We start from the raw sequence: 23782 nt of genomic DNA on the forward strand, positions 1-23782 counted from the left end.
TGGGCACCTGGGCTCGGCCAGCTTCCGGTGATCTGGTGGCTCGTTCTATCTTGCACCGCCACTGTCCTGCTCCACATGATCCAGTTTGCTTATTCGTTCACCCAGACGTTCAGGGGTTTGTTCTGCAAACTGCTTTCCCTTCCTTGCCTCAGCTGTTGCTTCCTCCCTCCCGGGAGTCCAGATGGCTGGAGTCGTGGTGCCGTAACAGTTTCGCCTCCACTAGCGCAGCTCTTCAATCACTAAATACAGTGTGTGTCTTGGCTCGGCTACTTCTGCCCTTTGGGACCTGCCATGTCCCTTCTATCGGCTGCTTCAGAGGGCGCTCGTGTTGACCTCCTTCCTCTTATCCGTGATGGCCGTGATTTGGCGGAATTTACAATCCGCTCGGCCTTGGATACTGCGGATTCCTTAGGCCGTGCTATGGCTGGTTCGGTGGCCCTACGGTGCCATGCTTGGTTGCGAGATGGCGTCTTTCCGGAGAATATCCGGGAACGCCTTGTTGACCTACCCTTTGATGGGGTCCTTTTAGTGATGCCTATGGCGATTCGGCTGTTCAGCGCCTCCTTGCGGGATTTCGTCCTCCACCATAGGCCTGTTTTTTAAAGGTTTCCATTTCCCATGATCTGGGTTGGTTGGCCATTTATTTGGCGTCCAATAGTTGCATTGGCGTCCACTACTTGCACTATGCATTTTTAGGCTGGCGGTAAGCCTACTGTGGTGGTGTCCCACAGATTGTTTGTGTTTTGTCCTCTAATTGTGGTTTGCCCAACGAGGTGTTCCCCCATGGTTCTTGAGGATGTGACATACTCCAAGTGGAGTATCTGTATGCTATTGTATAGCTCTGCTATGCGTCATGCGGGCATGGAGGCCCCTTTGGCCTGTCTGCATCCAATGACGCCCTTGTCTTACCGTTGCACGGTGTTCAGTGTTTACCGTTGCACGGTGTTCAGTGTTGTGCTTTTGGGCCCATCTCCTTTACGCCATGCCTTACATATGTGCCTCATTCTCTTTCAATATATTTCCACACGCTTCAAAATGTGGCTACCTTCTGCCACGGGTGAACTAGGTGGGTTCCTCCTGTGGCACCCATAGTTGCTTGTGCTTGGTCATAGCTCGCCCCCCCTCTCCCCCCCTTTCTCTCCACCTCTCTTCGCTGCTGCGAAGTCTGGTCCTATGTCTCCGTGTTTCTAGGAGCAAGTCAGTGATTGTATTCAAGTTTGCCTTCGTTCTGCATGGCGGTGTCTTTTCTAACACCTCTAAATGCGCTTTGGTGTCTTTTTCGGCATCTTCGGCACCCAGGGTTCCTTGCGTTCCACTCCCTGGGATGGTCCACCTGCTTCACGATGCTTCTTCTTGGCTCATACTAAACAGTCCCACTCTTCTGTACGGGGTGGATTTCCCCTCAGTCGGAGGAAGTGGTCTGGAGATCTGAGGTTCTTCTCAACAGATTATGTGTGTTTCTATTCACGGCTCCTTGTGGCACTTTCGGTGCCTCTGCGGTCACTCCCTTCGGATGTGACTCCTGTGCCTGCAGAACAGCTCCTCTGCTGCTGGTTGTCCCAGGTGCTGCACCCTGCTTCTTTGTATTTCATGGGTGAGTTCTCACCTCGGCCTTCAAGCTCCCTGGTTGGGCGGTTCCATGCTCATTTTAGGTTTTGCCGTGACTGTCTGCTCTGTGCATGTTTTAGTTTGGTCCGCTGCAAGCGTGCTTCAGAGTGCTCCTATCTGTCCCTGTCACTCTTTTTGGTGACTAGGTGTGCACTTGGCGTGTCTTTCTTCCCACCTGCTCTTCTACAATGTTGCTCAGTTCCTGCCTCTGCCCTTCGCTTCCTGGCTGTGGCCTTTCCGGCCTCCCTTGCGTGGGCTGGCCTGGTAGGCTGTGGTTATATTTCTTCTTGAAATCCGCTAGCATTCCTTGGTGTTCCTTCCATGCACCATTGAGTGGGGAGTAGTCCTTCTTCCTCCGTCGTTCTGGACACTCTCTCTTCTGTTTTGGAATATGGCTAGTGCTGTTTAAACACCTCATACTCTTACGGGTATGGTGTCGCGCCATTCTGGCAGTTTGGGATGTCTTGTCTTTTGCTCTTTCGAGCCACTTGGGTTGCTGTCTGGCTATTCCGCCACAGCCTTACCCATGGCCTGTCACTCTGTTGCCGGCTCAGTGCTTCGGGCACTTTCTGTTATTCTATCGCAGTCCCGCCTCCCCCTGGAGGTATGGCTGTGGTATCTATTATAAGTTAAGGAATCTGCGGCTAGATGTCTCTATCAGATGTACGAGTTACTTACCTTCGGTAATGATGTATCTGGTAGAGACGTTGTCTAGCCGCAGATTCCTTAACGCCCACCCATCCTCCCCGTTCTGCGAGGACTTTGCCAGGTGAATTTCTCTACTTTGCCTCCTTTCAGTTGCCATTGGTCTCCTTTCAGGGTGCTCACATTGTTGTGACCTCTTTCAAAATTGCCATAGGCGGCTGCCTCCCTCCAGGTGGCTTCTTTCCTATAAATGGTGCTGCCTCTTTCACCTTCATCAGGAGATTCTTCTTCTCCTGTTGCTCCCTCCCTCCCACCGTCTCCATTGAGTCAGGACCCTTGCCTCCTCTATAGTTGCCTTCTTTGGGGTTTGCTAGGCTATGTTTCGGCCTTCCCTTGCTATAGGGCAATACCATTCTTTTCATACCTTCTCACAGTAGACTGTTGTTCTTCCTGTGTTCTGTCCTTGTTGGTCGGCAGAGTTCTACGTGTTAATGACAATCTATCTTGCCTGTTGCGATTTCTTCTCTTGTTACCCAGCCTTTGGAGACGGTCCATGCTTCACTTTGTGGGGTTTCTTCTCAGAGCTTTGCTCTGCCCTTACTTCTTATCGTATATGTAGACAGTGTTTGGTACTGTCTTTTATGATGGTGGTTTGCACCATCCGCCTTCTTTCTTTTATGGATTTTTCATCATTTGCACACTGTTCCCATACTTTCACAGTTTAGTTGGTGGCTCTGCATTGTGTAGCGGAAAAGTTTCTCCGAAGAAAACTGACGTCAGCGCGCCGGGAGGGACTTATATGAACTTGCTGACATCACGTCTGTGGACAACATCAGGGCGGGGTCGTGTGGCGACGTCCCCCGGCGTGCAGAGGTGCTGCTGCAAAAAGTTTTCCGGATCCCGTCTGACGCCTGGGGATAGTCTAAGTTAAGGAATCTGCGGCTAGACAACGTCTCTACCAGATACATTGTTACCGAAGGTAAGTAACTCGTACTTCAAGTGGATACCCACCATTCCACCACCACCATCAAACGGTCACTCGTGCGCTCATCAGAAGCAGACTCAACTATGGCAATGCACTCTACGCCAGCACCACCCAGAAAGCCTCCACCAGACTCATCCTGAACATCCCACACCGCAGCCACATCACCGGCCACCTAAGAGACCTTCACTGGCTACCCAGCAACAAAAGAATTACCTTCAAGTGCCTTACGCATGCATACAAAGCTCTCCTCAATGCCAGACCTGCATACCTCAACCACCGCGTCTCCTTCAACACTCCAACCAGACATCTCTGCTCTGCCCAACTGGCGCAGGCCACCATCCCATGGATCCACAAGCCCACGGCTGGAGGAAGATCCTTCTCTTACCTTGCTGCGAAGATCTGGAACTCCCTGCCTCTACACCTCAGGCAATCACCATTGCTGTAGCAATTCAGGAATGACCTCAAAACCTGGTTCTTCAACTGAAATGCTGATCCTCCCCTCATGGGTGAGTATTTGCGCTCTATAAGAAACTTGATTGATTGCTTATTTTATGCAGGATCAGAATAAATGACTAGACTTCCAATGTGCTTTACTGAGCAGTGTATGTAAATATGTGTACCACCTGTGTTGGTTTCTGAAGGTTTTATGTACAACAGCAAACAGCCTGTTAGGAGCAGGCAGAAATTATGTTTTTTATCCAGCATTTCAGTAAATGGTCTGTGTAGGTTCAGACACCCATCTGAGTCAACCTGCAGAGACCGTTTGCCCCAATTGGCACTTACGGTGTATTATCAGTCATTGCTGGTTAAGATAGGGCACAAAGGTTTGGGTTCAAAAGCGAGCTATACTATTAGTCCAGGGTTGGTCATGGAGAGTGAGAAATGTATTTTAACAGTCTTAGTAATCTATATACAGGGAGGTCGTTGGAGACTTCTGGCCCAATAATGGGTTGGTCGATACTGAAGATGAGCAAACTCCACACCTGTAAACACCAATGCCATGCAGAAACACCCTGCCGCTACTTTGTAATTGCAAATTAATCCCCTCAGAATGGGAAATAACAATGCAAACATATTACACATAGAATTACCCATTTTATGGGGATTAATGCTTTTCTTTACCACCTGCTTCAATAAGTATTAAAGTCTGCATTATCTTAAGAAGAAAAAAAATACCTTGGAAGATTGATGCTACGGGCAGGTAAAGAAAAACACAACTGAAGTGCACTTAGGAACTTGGATTTTAGATTACCTTCTGGCTGTGGAACGTTTTTCTAGAATATTTACCGCAATTCTATCTTTGTGCAGTATTAAAGCTGGCTTAATTCAGGATATAACTTCCCAAAAATCCTATTTAGTCAGGTCCAAATCAGCTAGTAAACACTACAGAAACATGACCACAGCTAAAACTAGCTTTTTTTCTTTGTTCTAAAGGCAGCCCACTGAAGGTCGTTCCCGGGACGGAGGTTTGCGACTTGGAGAAATGGAGCGGGACTGCTTGATAGGCTATGGAGCCAGCATGCTTCTGCTGGAGAGGTTGATGATTTCCAGTGATGCATTTGAAGTTGATGTCTGCGGTCAGTGTGGCCTTCTGGGCTACTCCGGATGGTAAGCATGAACATGTAAATCAATGCTTTTCCCAAAACCTTTTCCTGTTATTAGACATCCTTTCAATATTGTAAGTGGTGGAACATTTACGTCCCCCAATATTCTGTATTCTGTGCTGCCCTTGCATAGCCCTCTATCGGTGGATTTTACTCCTAAATCATAGATGGGCCTGTAAATTCTCATTTGAAAATGTCAGTTTTAATGAGTGCAAGCTCTTACAGTTGGTTGTGGTTGAAAGAGTGAATAATATATTTTCCAGTGCAAGCTAATCATTAGCTAACGCCACCATTGACGACCGCTGCATATGGAGAATCCAAGAGGGGATTACCTATCCCCCTTCCATGTCCTCCCCAATCAATTGTTGGGTGCTGGGCTCCTCTGAACAGGGGCTCCTCTGAACAGGACTATTGCCTGCCGCCACAGCTCAGCTCAGGGGTACCCAAACTTCCTCACCCAACTGCCAATCCCGGAGAGCTTGTTGGTCCAAGCCTCCATCCCCACAAGTAAACCCTGGTGCATTCCCTATGGCCCGCCGGCCCGAGAATCCAAAAAGTTGGATCATTTTGGCAAGAAAATGTTTTCTTCCGCCATCTTGGCATTGGAGTCAGTGAACGCTGCATATCTTTTGGGCTACTACTGCCATGCTCTGTGGGACATGGTTGCGCAGGTGCTGCCATCGGTTCCAGAGGAGGCCCGGGCCGTGCTCTCCTAGTTTGTTGCTAACGGGAGAAAAGCAGCTAAGTTCACCATTCACTGTGGAGCAGATACCAGCAACTCCCTAGCCAGAACGGTTTAGTGGACGGTGGCTCTCAGACACCACGCCTGGTTAAGGACTTCGGGTTTTTCTGGGGATGTCTAGTCATCACTCATAGACATGCCCTTTAATGGCTCCTGTCTCTTCAGAGACCAGGCAAATTCGGTGCTGGAGCGCAGGGCTACAGCCATGTCCTTGGGCCTTCCCATGGACCCACACTCAATCGGCCTTTCGCACCATTTGTGGCAACAGAAGTGCCATTCAGCCATGTCCTTACCTGTCCACCCACCGCGGTGTGCAAGCTCATCAGCCTCTGCGTAGCTGCGGATACAGCTCCTTCCAGCCCCGTGGGTCGGGTGGCCAGTGATTGCGTCAGTCCACCAACCCTGCTTAAGCCGCAGCTGCCTCCTTATCTGCCCGCTTACCATCATGAGCACCCAGTGGGCGGCAGTATTCACCATCACCGGTTCACGGTTGGCCATGAGAACTTTCAGTTCACTTTACTCCCCTTTGGTCTTACCAGCACCCTCATGTGTTCACCAAGGTGATAGTGGTGGTTGCACCTCATCTGCGAGGATCAGATGTGCCAGTCTACCCCTATCTCGATGACTGGCTGTTCAAGGCAAGCTCGACCCATGCAGCCGACTCCCATCTCCAGACTATGGCCGACCTCCTGCATTCGCTGGGGTTCACTATCAAAGTACTGAAGTCACACCTGACTCCCTCTCAGACGCTTGGAGCTCTTCTGAATACTGTGCTGCTTCGGACCAATCCTCTCAAATGGCGAGTCCAGGGTAATCAGGCTGTGATACCGATGTTTCAGCCTCTATCCTGGATTTTGGTGAGACTGACTCTGAGGCTGCTGGGCCTCATGGGCTCCCGCATCCTGCTTGTGACACATGTCTGCTGGCATATGTGGGCTCTGCAGTGGGACCTGAAGTTCCAGTGGGCACAGAATCCTTCAAGAACGGCTTGAAGGCACAACAAACTACTCTCTAATAAAGGTGTAGTACACAGAGGTTCAGGGTGTGGGTGCACCTTAGCGAGTGCAGACCCCCCGTTCCTCAAATTCCTGGTCATGACGAAAACCTAAGAATTACTAGAAAGGTTGAAACATGTTGACCACACACACATACCAACACTGATATCACTGGCCATTAATACCAGTTACGATATCAATTCACAGGTTTTAATTGTGCCAAGTGGCTTCATATTAAATTATTAGGAAGCACACCGCTGACACTTTTAATATATCACTTTTATTTTTCATCATTCACGTTTTCGCTCACCTACACACACGAAAACCCGCTCCGCTGGAATTCCAGGCGTCGAAGCACACCCTGACGGCATTCGGCGGTCAGGGTGGGACCCAGATGATGAAGCATGTCACCAACCAGGTTGGTGAGTGATGGGTCTTTTTCCAAATAGGAAATTCTTTTGCCCTGAATTATTCCTTTCTCTATCTCTCCCCCTTCTTTTCGATTGAATCTTTTTCGACTGCATCTCTCTCCCTCCTTTGTTTTATACTCATATCCAGACCGGGGGTTCGGGATCCTCATTACCCTCACTCTCTCTATTGTTTTTTGGGATGATTTAGCAGCGCACAGCTGCGAGAGTGTATGCATCTGTGACAGTGACGGCACAACAATGGGAGATAATCAAGGACTCACGTATAGCGCTGAAGATGTGGATGCTATATTAGCAGAATCATCAATATTTGCAGACCCTACCATTGCCCACACCATCTCCCAGTCAACTGACTGAGAAACACTCTCTGAGAAGAAGAGAAACAGAATTAGAACCATTTTACACGGTACAATTCTAACAGATTATTTACGCAACAACACTGCTCCCCGGGGCCTCTTGGTAACCAACGCCCCACGTATCTTTCTAGACGACCCAGTCTTCAGAAAGGATTGGGCTCAGATAGGCTGGCAATGCACACGAGACTGGCTAGTGCTCATTATAAAAACTGCAGTCAGGCTATCTGAAGCCTTAATGGTTGAAATACAACTCACTGAAAATCACATAAAAACCACCATTATAGGGTATAAAAAGAAACTAGAGGAAATCAATAAGGATCTTAATGAATACAAAGAAAATCTCACACAACAAAAAATACAGAACTTTCATAAAGACCTTAAAAAATTCTCTTATATAAAAGCATACCCCTACTCTGACCCAGACTATGTAGCTAGTTCCAAACAAGACAGGAACACGGATCAATCCAGTGATGATTCTTCCATTAGCAGTGACTCCAGTTCCAGAAGTGGAAGAGGGAGACAAAGAGGACGAGGCAGAGGACAAAACCAGTGGCCCAACACTAATTACAAAATGAATCCCTACCAAAATCCCTACCCTCCTCCCCCCACAGCACTACCCAATGTATGGTTGGCAACCCCCTTTTCAACAACCGTTTTTCCCACAAAACACCTTCAGGCCTACTTTTTTAGAGAGGGGAGGGAGAGGAAGACGGAGAGGGAACACATAGGTGCACTGGGAGGACGACGACAATGTAGGCAAAAATACCAGGAGCAAAACGATGGGGCGGGGCCCAGGAACAAGCAAGAGTTAGTAACTAACCTGTCCTCTAGAAACCTGACTGAGTCCGAGCAAAGTGTTCTAAACAAAGGATTGGGGTTCGTACCGACCCCTAGCCTTGATAGATTCAAGTTGCATGCAGAATTAGCAGGTTTCTTTAGAAAATTGAGATTAAAAGCCTTTTTTGAAAAGGAAGAGGTTGACGCAACGTCCATCAGTACTAATCCTAATGTGACTGGTTTTAGAGGGAAATCTACTTTCATTCTACCTCCCCATACTACTCCTCCTGAGGTTCTAACTTTCGAACAGGCGGTCTACAATGACATAGAATAACTTTCCCCAAAAAAACCTTTTATGAATATGACTAAAACTGAACAGGAATCCCTAATAGCGCTCCGTAATTACGACACCATCGTCATAAAACCTGCCGATAAAGGAGGTGGGATAGTCATAATGAACAAAACATCCTATCAGGCTGAGTGTAGGAGACTCCTCGTAGATCGTAGCAATTGTAAACCCCTCACCACAGACCCTACTGTTGCACTGAAACAAGAAATTTCCAATCTTGTCAACAGCGCCGAGGAAAGAGGGTATATTTGCAAACAGGAGGCTAATTTCCTAACCAGCAAGGAAGGTAAAATACCTTACTTTTATGTACTTCCTAAGATGCACAAAAATAAATCTCCCCCACCAAGCAGACCCATCCTATCTGGGATAGGCTCTGTCCTCTAACCCCTTTCTGAATATAGTGACTTCTTCTTCAAACCCATGATACAGAAGACTTCCACATATCTGAGAGACACCAAAGATGTCCTCAATGTATTAAAAGACATCGAGACTAATAAAGAAACTATCCTTGTCAGTTTTGACATAGAAAGCCTGTATACTAATATCCCTCAAGAGGCTACATTGGCAGTCTTAGCAAAATCCCTGGAGAACGCCACTTGGGACCATAATGTCCCAAGAGATTTTGTCCTCAAATGCGCAGAAATCGCCCTAATGAAGAATTACTTTGAATTTGAAGGTCAACTTTACCTCCAAACAGGAGGTACATTTATGGGGAGCATTTTTGCTCCTAGTGTAGAGGGCCTCTATGTTTTTGATTTTGAGGAACAATTTATTCTCGGGGCTAACAGACCCTTCTCCAAGTACCTCAAACTTTGGCGAAGGTATATAGATGATGTACTGGCAATCTGGCAAGGCCCAATGACAACATTGCAAGATTTCATCTTTTGGCTCAACACCTGTGACCCCCATCTAAAATTTACACACAGCATTGATAAAACCACTATGATATTTTTAGATGTGGAAATCCACAATGAAAACAACAAACTTGAAACAAAAACTTATACCAAGCCAACATCCAAAAACAATCTACTACAATATGATAGCTTTCACCCGAGAGCACTAAAGGAAAATCTACCCTATGGCCAGTTCCTTCGATTAAGAAGGAACTGTAGCAAACTGACAGACTACAAAACACAGGCCTCTTCTCTCCCCAAAAAGCTTTCAGAAAGAGGTTACCCTCCGCATATCTTGGACAAGGGCCAAAAACGGGCGAGAAACCAACCCCGAGATGCCCTATTAGAAGAAACCAGTAGACCGACACAGAAACCACCTCTCACCTGTGTGACAACCTATAATATTATGTCGAATCAGGTGACGAACACCATCAGAAAAAGATGGTCAATCCTAAACACTGGCAATCTGCAATTGGAGAAGCCTTTATTCTCAAACAAACGAGCAAGAAGTCTAAAGGACTCACTGGTTAACACTCGACCGAAGAAAATCACTGCAGTTGATGCAGCCACAGTCCTGACCTTTTGGGGACTACCAAAAGTTACAGGTCACTATCTCTGTGGGAACTGCTCAGTATGTCACCTCACTACACACACCAAAACACTGACACTGGAAAACAACAAGATCTGGACACAAAAAAACCATACCAATTGCAACAGTTGCAATGTACCTCATAACATGCCCCTGTAATCTACGTTATGTAGGCATGACCACTCGTAAAGTTAAACAACGCATAACAGAGCATCGTAGTACTATCCGATGCAAGAAAGCGACTACTAAATTGACTGAACATTTTATCAGCAATAACCACACTCCAAATGATATGATTTGGACTGTTATTGAATCTGTCGAAAGTCAGAATACACTCTTTGAAAAGGAACAAAGATGGGTGTACCGTCTGTCAACCCACATAACAGGGCTGAACGACAATATACCATGGAACTCAGTACTTAGTAGATGAATTTGGTCTCTGTTATCTCTTCTTCTCAGTTTATTGTTATAACACACACCAAGGTTTCAATCAGAATCCATTGTTACCTTTTCTCTGCAATATACCTCATCTGAAAGAAACACGTTAGTTAGATTCCTCACCTTAGAATATCCCCAGGCGTCAGACTGGATCCGGAAGATTTTTCGTCAGCAATACCCCTTGCGCGTCGCTAGGCGTCGTCTGCGGCTCCGCGTCCGTCGTCGGCGTCGTGCGCCGGGATGACGTCGTCGGAGTACTTAGACGCCGCCCTCGCGCGCTGACGTCAGTTCTTCTTTTTTCCGCGCCAGTAAGCGCAGATCCAGGAGAGCTACCCCTTTTAGTCTTTTTTGACTAAAACTTTTTTGATCATTTTTGATCCTTGTCTGTCGACATCTGGTGCCGGTAGGATGCCTGGGTTCAAGGCTTGTGAGGATTGTCATCGACTGATGTCGGTGACCGATCACCACCGCCGGTGCCTCTACTGCTTAGGCCCCGACCACGACGCGGAGTCGTGCAACGACTGTCAGGCCCTGACTTCGAAGGCTAGGCGGGAGCGGTCCCGCAAGCTTCTCGAGCTTCGCCACTCGGCTCCGCGTCGTGCGCGATCCCGGTCCAGGAGGAGGTCCAAGGATCGCTCGCGGTGCCCTAGCCGACGCCATCGCTCGTCCGGCTCCAAGTCGTCGGGTAAGTCCAAACGCTCCAAGAAGTCCAAGAGGCGACATCGCTCTTCGGACTCCCCTCGCCGGTCGCGCGACTCGGCCGAGGGTCAGGGTGGTTCCACCCCCGCGGCTCCGGCGGAGCGGCAGGTGCCGCGTCCGCCCCCATACCTTACGGTCCCTGGGGCTGACGCGGCGCCGGCGGAGATCAGTGCCTTCCTCTCGGCCATGAGGAGCCTGGCCCCGCCGTCGACGCCCGCTGGCGCGCCTTCGGGCCCCGCGGACTCGACTGGGCGACCTCGCGTGCCGGCGGCTCCGGCCCCGGCGCCGTCGACGACTCCGGTCTCGACGCCGCAGGTCCCCGCGGGGCCCTTGCCTGGGCCCCAGTCGACGCCGGTTGACCTAGTCACTCCTCCACCGGCGCCGACGCCTGAACCACCGACGCCGTCACCGGCGCCGCCGACGCCTGTGACGCCGACACCCCGGTTTAGCCCTCATCCGGACCCGACGCCGGCACGGCGTCCGCCGACGCCGCATCCGACGCCGCTTGAGTCCTACCATCTCTACAGTCCGGTTCCGATCATTCCTCCTGTTTATCAGGAATCGGAAGAAGGGGGCGACTGGGAGGGGTTCGAGGACCCTCTGGCTGTTCAGTCACAGCTTTCTCAGGACTGGGCAGATGAACTGGGGGAGGCCAGTGGGCTGGACACCTCGCCAGACACTGGATTCACTTCTCCTCCGACCGTGGCTTCGGAGGAGGGTGCGGCATTTTCTGTGGTGCTGCGCAAGGCGGCTGAGGCCCTTGGGCTCGAGTTGCCTGCCGTGGCTGTGAGGACTAACATCCTCACTGAGGTGCTTCAAACCTCAGCAAGCTCCACTGAGCCTCTGCTGCCGTTCAACGAGGCCCTCACTGACGTTCTGCAGGGCACCTGGTCCAAGCCCTCCACAGTTCCTCCTGTGGACAGGAACGTTGCCAGGCGCCACCGCCCTGCTCCGGGCGACCCCAGTTTCCTGTCCCAACACCCCACCCCCGAGAGTCTGGTTATCCAGGCCTCTACTTCCCAATCCTCCTTCCCGACCGCTCCGCCGGATCGGGATTCCAAGAGACTCGAGCAGTTCGGCAAGAAACTGTTTTCGTCCCTTAGTTTGGGCCTGCGGTCCTTAAATACCGCCTGTCTCTTGGACCGTTATTCCCATTCCCTGTGGGATACGGTGGAGGACGTGCTGCCCCTGTGTCCGGAGGAGGTCCGGACGCGTCTTACCCAGGCTTTGGCCGATGGGAGGGATGCAGCACGGCACGCCATACGATGTGGGCTTGACACCACGGACTCGCTGGGTCGGGCGATTTCCACCACGGTGGCGCTCCGCCGCCACGCCTGGATGCGGTCCACGTCATTTTCCGGGGATGTCCAGACAACCCTCATGGACATGCCCTTTGATGGCACTCGCCTGTTTGGTGAGAAGGCGGACAGTGCGCTGAACCGCTTTAAGGACTCCCGGGCTACAGCCAAGTCCTTGGGCCTCGCGGCTCCGCGGGCGCACACCTCCGCTTTTCGCCCCTTTCGTGGCCAAGGAAGGGGCGCCTCCTCACGTCCGCAAAGCCACCAGCCGCAGAACCAACCTGCGCGCGGTCGCGGACGTGGCTTCCGCCGTGGCGGAAATGGAGGCCGACGTGGTCAGCCCACATCCACCCCGGCAGCATCCGCCTCAAAGCCTTCCTAGTCCGAGCTTTCAGGCCCATACCACGCCAGTGGGCGGCAGAGTTCGCCATCACCTGCTCCACTGGCGGTCCATAACATCGGACAGGTGGGTGCTGCAAATCGTCCGAAGGGGCTACTCCCTCCCCTTCGAGACGACCCCTCCAGCCATGCCACCGCAGCACCACCGTATCTCGGGGGATCATTTGGATCTTCTCCGCGAGGAAGTTTCGGCTCTCTTGGCCAAGGGGGCCGTCGAGCGCGTTCCGAGTCCAGAAGTAGGTCGTGGTTGTTATTCCCACTACTTTCTGGTTCCCAAGAAGGGCAAAGGGGGCCTACGCCCTATCTTGGACCTCCGGAACGTCAATGCCTTCCTCCGGAAGGAACGGTTCAAGATGCTAACGTTGGCTCAGGTTTTAGCTGCCCTAGACCCTGGAGACTGGATGGTAGCGTTGGACTTGCAGGACGCTTATTTCCACATCCCCGTCCTGCCGGCCCACCGGCGTTACCTGCGGTTCACGGTGGGCCAAGAGCACTTTCAGTTTACCGTGCTCCCCTTCGGCCTCACCAGTGCCCCTCGGGTGTTCACGAAAGTGATGGCGGTGGTCGCAGCTCATCTGCGCAGATCAGGGGTTCCAGTCTTCCCCTATCTCGACGACTGGTTGTTGAAGGCGGGCTCGCCCCAGGCAGTCGTCTCCCACCTCCAGACTACGGCGGATCTCCTGCATTTGCTGGGGTTTTCCATCAACGTGCCCAAGTCACACCTGAGTCCCTCTCAGGAGCTCCTCTTCATCGGAGCGGTTCTCGATTCGGCGCGGTTCCGGGTCCATCCACCGGAACAGCGGGTCCGGGATATACGGGCCCTGATTCCCATCTTTCGGCCTCTATCCCGGGTTTCGGTCAGGCTAGTGTTGCGGCTTCTGGGGCTGATGGCCTCCTGCATCCTACTAGTGCATCACGCCAGGCGGCGCATGCGGGCTCTGCAGTGGGACCTGAAGTTTCAGTGGGCCCAGCATCACGGCAACCTGTCCGACCATGTCTTGATCTCGGAGGGCACTGCACAACAGTTGCAGTGGTGGCTCACGGACCGCGAGTGGGTCAAGGGCAAGAGCCTCTCCCTTCCCCAACCAGAGCATGTCGTAGTGACGGATGCGTCCCTCCTGGGATGGGGTGGCCATATGGGAGAGGCGGAGATCAGAGGCCTCTGGTCTCCGGCGGAGTCTCGTCTCCACATCAACCTGTTGGAGTTGAGAGCGATCCGACTTGCACTGAAAGCCTTCCTTCCCTCTGTCAGGGGAAGTGTCGTGCAGGTGTTCACGGACAACACCACCGCCATGTGGTACTGCAACAAACAGGGCGGGGTGGGGTCGTGGACCCTTTGTCAGGAGGCTCTGCGCCTCTGGACATGGCTGGAACACCAGGGCGTCACCCTGGTGGTTCAACATCTGGCGGGCTCTCTGAACGCCAGAGCAGACGAACTCAGCCGCCGGTGCATGATGGATCACGAATGGCGTCTGAACTCCGAAGTGGCGCAAGGCCTCTTTCAGCAGTGGGGAGAGCCTTGGTTAGATCTATTCGCCACCGAAGAGAACGCGCAATGTCAGCAGTTCTGCGCGTTGGAATTTCCAAGGCGGCACTCGCTCGGCGACGCTTTTCGTCACGAGTGGAGTTGCGGTCTGTTGTACGCCTTTCCGCCTATACCACTTCTGCCCAGAGTGCTGAAGAAGATCAGGCACGACCGGGCCCAAGTCATCTTGGTGGCTCCGGATTGGGCACGAAGATACTGGTATCCCGAGCTACTCAGTCTGTTGACCGATCCCCCGATACGTCTGCCCCTTCGGGAGGATCTTCTGTCGCAGCAGCAGGGGACGGTCCTCCACCCGAACCTGTCCAGCCTCCACCTCCATGCGTGGAGATTGAGCGGCGGCAGTTGATGCCATTTGACTTGCCTCCTGAAGTCTGTGATATCATTCTGGCAGCCAGGCGTCCCTCCACAAAGTCGGTATACGCCTGCCGGTGGAACAAATTTGTGGCATGGTGCACAGCAAAGGCTGTGGATCCCCTTTCCGCCCCTCTTTCTGAGGTTCTCCTCTTCCTTCTTTCTCTGGCCCGGCAGGGCTCTGCACTGGGCACCCTGAAAGGTTATCTTGCTGCCATCTCCGCCTTCTTGCGGCTTCCTGATCAGCCTTCTCTTTTCAAGTCCCCTGTGGTTACACGCTTTCTCAAAGGCATTACACACACGTTCCCTCCTGTCCCTTTTGTAATGCCTCAGTGGGACTTGAATCTGGTATTGACATTCCTGATGTGCGCTCCCTTCGAGCCTCTTCACAATTGCCCTCTTCGTCTTCTGACTCTAAAGACTGCTTTTCTGGTAGCCATCACCTCGGCTAGACGGGTGAGTGAGCTCCAGGCTTTATCTTCAAAGCCTCCTTTTCTATCTGTTCATCCGGACAAGGTTGTCCTTCGGCCTCGTCCCTCCTTTCTTCCTAAAGTGGTGACTCCATTTCACCTTGGGCAGTCTGTCACCTTGCCCACCTTCTTTCCGCCTCCGCATCCTTCCAAAGAGGAAGAGAGGCTCCACCGTCTGGACCCAAAACGTGCGCTCTCCTTTTATCTGGACCGCACAAAACAGTTCCGGGTTGACGACCAGCTTTTTGTTGGGTACGTGGGCGCTAAGAAGGGGAAAGCTGTGCACAAACGAACCATCTCTCGGTGGGTCGTTTTGTGTATAAAAATTTGCTATTCCTTGGCTAAAAAGGACCCTCCTGTTGGGCTGCGCGCCCATTCTACTCGGGCCACGGCGGCTACTACTGCCTTGGGACGGGGAGTCCCTTTGCAGGACATCTGTCAGGCGGCGACGTGGGCTTCGCTACACACGTTTGCCAGGCATTATTGCCTTGACAGCCAAGTCCGGAGGGATGGCTTCTTTGGCCGTTCTGTCCTCCAGGACTTTCTGGTGTGATCTTGGTTCGCAGACCCACCACCGGGGATGGTATTGCTTGGGTATCTATTCTAAGGTGAGGAATCTAACTAACGTGTTTCTTTCAGATGAACAAGTTACTTACCTTCGGTAACGATGTATCTGTAAGAAACATTAGTTAGTTAGATTCCTCACCGACCCTCCCATCCTCCCCGTTCTGCGAACTGACATCTAGGGTTAAGGTTATCCTTTTCAGGCCCCTAGATTTTATTTTTGGCACCAGTGTCGGTCTTTGCATGGCTCTGCGTTCCTGGCGCGGAAGGCTATGTACAAGAACTGACGTCAGCGCGCGAGGGCGGCGTCTAAGTACTCCGACGACGTCATCCCGGCGCACGACGCCGACGACGGACGCGGAGCCGCAGACGCCGCCTAGCGACGCGCAAGGGGTATTGCTGACGAAAAATCTTCCGGATCCAGTCTGACGCCTGGGGATATTCTAAGGTGAGGAATCTAACTAACTAATGTTTCTTACAGATACATCGTTACCGAAGGTAAGTAACTTGTTCTTTACTGCAGAACCCTTATTATTTACACGGGTTACTGAATTTTAACTCCTTCCCTGCTCATGACGGAACCACTCCGTCATGAGCCACGGGCGCCGTTTGCTCATGACGGAGTGGTTCCGTCATGCTGCGGCCGTTGGCGGCCGCTCCGCCCACGCGGCACTGATTCCCCGCCTGTGCAGGCGATCAATGCAAGTGGGCGGAGTCGTGACGGAACCACTCCGTCATGAGCACAGCGCGCCCGTGGCTCATGACGGAGTGGTTCCGTCACGAGCATGGGGGCGCCGCAAACACCCCAAACCCCCCCAGCGCCGCGGCAAAATTCGTGCCGCGGCGAAGGGGTTAAGCTGAGCCCTATGACTCAGCAAACATCTGCAAATAAACACCTCTTTATTGCAGAACCCTTATCACTTTTCACAAAATACAGCATTTTACCTTGATCCCTATGACCCAATTAAACCATACCCCAAGTCACAAGGGCGGAAGCATTTTCTCTTAAATACCGACCGTGATAGACACGGCGCCAGCATTCGGTAACTGTGGGACCCCGAAGTAGGTGTGTAAACGGGCGTACCGGTGAGAGAACGTAAGTGTATCCCTACTCCAACTATAGAAGGGCCTTACAAGATCAAGGTAAAACAAATCAAGCTGAAAATATTGTTTCCTTTTCTATCACAGCAATGGTTCAGAGCCCACGCTCCCCACGGGAACCATGAGGCTTTATATTTAGCCTTTTTAACGTGAGTCCTTGAGCGCTCTTTATTTGTTTGTCTCTGTCTAAACTTTTACAAATATACGCGCACTGCACTAGAAATGTTTGATAGCAGTGTGAATCATCACGTATGCCCTTCTTGTATTGCCAACAGACAGGCACTACTAATGCACGTGATGCGAGAATATTAATAATAATTCTTTTCGCCAAATCAGCAATGCATACCCTATACATGGATTGAGACATGCAAAAACCACCCTCAACAACCCACAATAGATTGCATGCAACAACTCACATTGCATGTCGCATACCATAATAAGTGAGCATAGAGAGTTAATGGGAATAATTCCAATAGAAAGTTTCTTTTTTCGGATTTTACTTTTACAGATCCGAATCATCCTTCAAGAACGGCTTGAAGGTACAACAAACTACTCTCTAATAAAGGTGTAGTACACAGAGGTTCAGGGTGTGGGTGTACCTTAGCGAGTGCAGACCCCCCGTTCCTCAAATTCCTGGTCCTGACGAAAACCTAAGAATTACTAGAAAGGTTGAAACATGTTGACCACACACACATACCAACACTGATATCACTGGCCATTAATACCAGTTACGATATCTATTCACAGGTTTTAATCGTGCCAAGTGGCTTCATATTAAATTATTAGGAAGCACACCGCTGACACTTTTAATATATCACTTTTATTTTTCATCATTCACGTTTTCACTCACCTACACACACGAAAACCCGCTCCGCTGGAATTCCAGGCGTCGAAGCACACCCTGACGGCATTCGGCGGTCAGGGTGGGACCCAGAAGATGAAGCATGTCACCAACCAGGTTGGTGAGTGATGGGTCTTTTTCCAAATAGGAAATTCTTTTGCCCTGAATTATTCCTTTCCCTATCTCTCCCCCTTCTTTTCGATTGAATCTTTTTCGACTGCATCTCTCTCCCTCCTTTGTTTTATACTCGTATCCAGACCGGGGGTTCGGGATCCTCATTACCCTCACTCTCTCTATTGTTTTTTTGGAGGACAATATTTAAAAACATTTTTTTTTAGCTAAATGTGAGATTTGCCGGGGAATCTGGGAAAGAAAACATTGGGGGATCCACAAAAGCCTCACCTCCCTGGACTCTTACAGGTGTCTAGTTTTCAGAAATGTCTTGGTTTGATAGGTTTCCCTAGATGGCCATCGAGCCTGGGACCAAAAACGCAGGTTATTTTGTGATAGATCATTTTTATGTTTCCACAATAGGTTTTGGGCCCTTCCCTGTCACAGGCACTTGGACCACCCACACACGTGAGGCACCATTTTTATCAGGAGACCTAGGGGAAAGCTCGGTGGCAGGAAATTTCTGTCAGGCCAGTGATCTCACAATTCTCCCACACAGAAATGTGAGGAAAATTAGATTTTTTTTATAGCTAAATTTAAGGTTTGCAGAGGATTCTGGGTAAGAAAATGTTAGGGATCCACGCAAGCCTCACCTCCCTGGACTCCCCCGGGTGTATAATCTTCAGAAATGCCTGGGTATGGTAGGTTTCCCTAGCTGGCCACCAAGCCCGGGATCAAAAATGCGGGTTAATCCCTTGCAAAACATAGGTTGTTTTGTGATAGATGATTTTGAGGTATCCACAGTACATTTTGGGCCGTTTTCTGTCCCGGGCAGTAGACCTACCCACACAAGTGAGGTACCATTTTTATCGGGAGACTTGGGGGGATGCTGGGTGGGTGTAAATTTATGGCTCCCCGCAGTATCCAGAACTTTCCATCACAGTAATTTGAGGAACATTTGTTTTTTTCTTTTTACAAAGTTTGAGGTTTGCAAGGGGTTCTGGGTACCAGAAGGATAAGTTACTTAACTGTAATCCTAGTTCTGTAGCAGGAGTTTCCTCTCCTTCCACTCATTCCGAAGGTCGTGACTAAGGTCTCCCAGTCAGAGACGAGAATGATCCTAATTGCTCCGGACTGGCAGAGACAGTGGTGGTATCTGGACCTTCTTCACCTGTCAGAACGTCCACACAGGATGCTGCCATGCAGAGCGGACCTGCTGTCCAAGATGAATGGGAGCATCTTTCACCCCAACCTTCCATAACTGAACTTGGCAGCATGGCTCCTGAGATCCTCCAGTATGGTCACTTAGGACTTCCTCAAGACTGCATGACCATCCTGAAAGGCTAGGAGACCTTCCACAAGGCACTCCTATGCTTGTAAATGTAAACACTTTTTTAAATTTGGTATATGCAGAATAATTGTAGTCCGACCAACGGACAGGAAGAAGTAATTCTGCCCTACCTGCTTCATCTAGCTAGGGCTGGCCTGAAATTCTCTTCCATTAAGGTACACCTAGCTGCCAATACGGTGTATAGGCGTTCCCCTTCTCAGCCTTCCTTTTTCCAACTGCAAGTCGTAAAGGATTTCTTACAGGGTCTGAAGAAGGTCTATCCTCCTGTTAGGCCTCCTTTACCACCCTGGGAACTTAACCTGGTTCTTTCTAAATTGATGGGTCCTCCATTTGAACCGATCCACAAGGCGACACTACAGCACCTGACATGGAAGGTGGCCTTCCTTGTGGCGATTACTTCAGCACTCTGCTCTGCTGTTTTTCATCTTAATAGGGTTGTTATGAGAACCCACCCTGCCTTTCTCCCGAAGGTGGTGTCAGACTTTCATGTGAATCAGACCATTTTGCTACCAACTTTCTTTCCAAATCCCTCTACCCCAGCCGAGAGGGCTCTTCATTCATCAGACCTGAAGAGGGCTCTGAACTTTTACTTGAGCAGGTCTCAATCTGTTAGGAAAACTGATCAACTGTTCATCAATTACGTTGTGATCAGGACAGGTTTTCCGGCTTCTAAACGTTTTATCTCCAGGTGGATAGTTTCATGCATCAAACTGGCTCATCAAATAGTGCAGGAGCCTCTTTGGTCTAGACCAAAAGCACATTCCACTAGGGAAAAAGCAGCAACTGCTGTATTCCTTAACAATGTACCGATTTCCGAGATCTGTAAAGCAGCCACTTGGATATCTATACATACATTTACAAGAACTTATTGTTTTGATTCTGATACCAGGGCTGGCCACCTTGAGGAATCTGTTCCACAAATGATTTGGTCTGCTTGTTGATTTGGGTTATTCTTTCTCATTTGCCTGCAGGCGGAGAATGGGCTTGCTATTCTATTCAGTGCTTATGACTATTGATGAGGTTTCCCTGGAAGAGAAGGATAAGTTACTTACCTGTAATCCTAGTTCTCTTCCAGGGGTATCCTCACAAAGTCATACGCAACCCACCCGCCTCCCCAGGCAGATGAGACAGTTGTGTTCTTAAGATGTATCTTTGTGCCCTGAACATCGGGTCCCCGCAAAGAAGAACAGACCTAACTGTCACCCCTGAGGCGTGATGGGAAGCTAGGGGTCATGGCTGCCTTAAAGGCACGGTGCCAGTTTTTTGTACAATTACTTTCATTTTCTATGTTATTGGTTTACAATGCAGCCTGTAGGCTAACAAGTTCGGCTGTTCTGCAGTTTTTTCATGAGTATTACTCATTAAAAAGATTGTCACTTGCCCTCCTGTGGTATTCATTATGTGTTTATAAAAACAGTGACTTATTACATTGTTTAGCCTACTATACGTGGGCTGCATTGGTATGGAAAAAATTATATTCAAGCGTTCGATGTCTTTGCCACCCCTGTACCAATAACTGGTTTCTGACCTACGAACAGGCTCAGAGTGCTTCCTAATGCAGGGCAACCTAGAAGCGACAATTTAGAGACGGCGGGTCCAGCCGTCGGGAATGCACCACCCCATTATCGGGGGCCAGGAGGACGGATATTCATCTGACCTCTTTTGGGGAGGCTGTACTGGATTTAAGGAGTGATACAGACATCGAGGCCCATCAACGGGCTGAAAATTGCGGCAGCTCATCATACGGGAATCCGCGGACCACAAGGCCCAGCATTCCTCACTCCCAGTGTGACAAGCGGCCAATCAGGGCCGGGTGTCTGGATATATTCATGACCCAGCATCCCTGCTTGGATCGAGGGGAGTGGCCCATCCAGGGCGGACCTTTCAGCAATATAACGAGCTGGTTCACGGGGCGCATACTTTCAGCAGGTCCTCGCCTCTGAGGAAGAAGTTTCTTTATACTTCGAAACGCGTCAGGTCTTTGGACTGGGCTGAACTGTTCAAGCGTTCGATGTCTTTGCCACCCCTGTACCAATAAATGGTTTCTGACCTACGAACAGGCTCAGAGTGCTTCCTAATGCAGGGCAACCTAGAAGCGACAATTTAGAGACGGCGGGTCCAGCCGTCGGGAATGCACCGCCCCATTATCGGGGGCCAGGAGGACGGATATTCATCTGACCTCTTTTGGGGAGGCTGGACTGGATTTAAGGAGTGATACAGACATCGAGGCCCATCAACGGGCTGAAAATTGCGGCAGCTCATCATACGGGAATCCGCGGACCACAAGGCCCAGCATTCCTCACTCCCAGTGTGGCAAGCGGCCAATCAGGGCCGGGTGTCTGGATATATTCATGACCCAGCATCCCTGCTTGGATCGAGGGGAGTGGTCCATCCAGGGCGGACCTTTCAGCAATATAACGAGCTGGTTCACGGGGCGCATACTTTCAGCAGGTCCTCTCCTCTGAGGAAGAAGTTTCTTTATACTTCGAAACACGTCAGGTCTTTGGACTGGGCTGAACTGTTCAAGCGTTCGATGCCTTTGCCACCCCTGTACCAATAAATGGTTTCTGACCTACGAACAGGCTCAGAGTGCTTCCTAATGCAGGGCAACCTAGAAGCGACAATATATATATATATCAATATATATATATATATATATATATATATATATATATATATATATATTCACTGAAAAAACCATAGGTTTCACACACGTTATAGTTAGGAATTAGCATTTAAAAAACCTTGCAAATTCACTGAAAAAACCATAGGTTTCACACATGTTATAGTTAGCGGAAATTTTACTGATAAAAAAACAAACAATGAAATTCCCCCGTTATAGTTAGTGCAGGCAACTATAACTCACGCGACCGCAATCCTCTGCTGATGCTAATACTGTATTTAGACACTTATTTGCCCATGTCTTCTTCCATAAATTTTTAGCTATACATATATTACAAATATTTTTTTTCATAAAGACACATATGTCATCAGCAGAAGATTGCGGTCGCGTGAGTTATAGTTGCCTGCACTAACTATAACGGGGGAATTTCATTGGTTTTTTATCAGTAAAATTTCCGCTAACTATAACATGTGTGAAACCTATGGTTTTTTCAGTGAATTTGCAAGGTTTTTTAAATGCTAATTCCTAACTATAACGTGTGTGAAACCTATGGTTTTTTCAGTGAATTTGTACGTTTTTTAAAATGCTAAGTTACTTTACGCTATTCGTGGCGTGCGCGCCCACTTAACGCAGTTCGTTCCGTGCGCGCACGGTGCGCTTCGCGCACCGTGCGCGCACAGTGAGCACATGGAGGACATATGATGCACTTCGTTTTGAAATGTAATATTTTAATTTTTCACACCTGTTATAAGCCATGCACAAATGGGGTGGGGAGAGTGTGGATAATTTTTTTTTAAAAATATTTTTTTACCGTACGCGTACGGTAAGCGTAATCGGCGAAATTAGCGAAAAAATAAAAATTCCGTTTTTGGCCTTGGGGGATCTTTGGGGACTCCGTCAACATGGCTAGGTGTTTTGGAGCTGTCCAAACAGCCCCTTTACATGTTTTTGTGCTTTGTATTTTAATCCACACTCTCAGTGCGAGAGAGAAAATGGCGGCCGCCGCTTCCTGGTTTCGGCCGATTCGAATGTTTACTAAGATCTAAGAGCCAATCAGAATCGGGCTCGCGCACGCCACCGTACGCGTACGGTAAGCGTACCGTAAGCGCACCGTAAGCTGGCTCAGATATATATATTGATTTAAAGGCTATTTTCTCAGAATCTACTGAACAGATTTACACCAAACCTACAAAAGGCACTTCCTTGACCTGAGGACTACCTCTCTGCCAAATTTCTAGTAATTCTGTTCAGCCGTTCGGGCTGTAGCTGTGTCTAAAGGTCCTATGGAAAAATGCATGGGAAAAACGCGTTTTGGGACCCCCCTTTTATCTCAGCCCCCGCTTGACGAATCCCCCCGAGACTTTCAGGGTAGGAGCGTAGCGTAGCGCCCCACCTATTTTGAAAAATTTGCGAGGATTCGTCGACCGGCGCCACAGTTATTCAAAATAGAATGTTGCGGATTTCCTATGGAAACGTGGTCCTAACTATAACTACCTACTGGCGACCGCCAGTAGGAGAGAGATAGATATATATATATATATATATATATATATATATATATATATATTCACTGAAAAAACCATAGGTTTCACACATGTTATAGTTAGCTGGACATTTTACTGATAAAAAACCAATGAAATTCCCCCGTTATAGTTACTGTAGGCAACTATAACTCACGCGACCGCAATCCTCTGCTGATGCTAATACTGTATTTAGACACTTATTTGCCCATGTCTTCTTCCATTAAATTTTAGCTATACATATATTACAAATATTTTTTTTTCATAAAGACACATATGTCATCAGCAGAGGATTACGGTCGCGTGAGTTATAGTTGCCTACAGTAACTATAACGGGGGAATTTCATTGGTTTTTTATCAGTAAAATGTCCAGCTAACTATAACATGTGTGAAACCTATGGTTTTTTCAGTGAATTTGTACGTTTTTTCAAATGCTAAGTTACTTTACGCCATTTGTGGCGTGCGCGCCCACTTAACGCAGTTCGTTCCATGCGCGCAC

The 23782-nt window shown here is 49.5% G+C and overlaps 1 protein-coding gene across 2 annotated transcripts in view; it reads left to right on the forward strand.

Moving 5' to 3' along the window:
- Positions 1 to 23782, forward strand: part of POLR3B (RNA polymerase III subunit B) — a 1087861-nt gene that overhangs the window by 1050048 nt on the left and 14031 nt on the right. For both annotated transcript variants that reach the window (XM_085652533.1, XM_085652534.1), the window contains one exon: positions 4673 to 4846. In XM_085652533.1, coding sequence (XP_085508659.1) covers positions 4673 to 4846 — 174 coding nt within the window. The remainder of the gene's footprint in view (positions 1 to 4672; positions 4847 to 23782) is intronic.

This window comes from Triturus cristatus, chromosome 4_1 (genome assembly GCF_964204655.1).
Source record: "Triturus cristatus chromosome 4_1, aTriCri1.1, whole genome shotgun sequence".
NCBI classification, from domain to species: domain Eukaryota; kingdom Metazoa; phylum Chordata; class Amphibia; order Caudata; family Salamandridae; genus Triturus; species Triturus cristatus.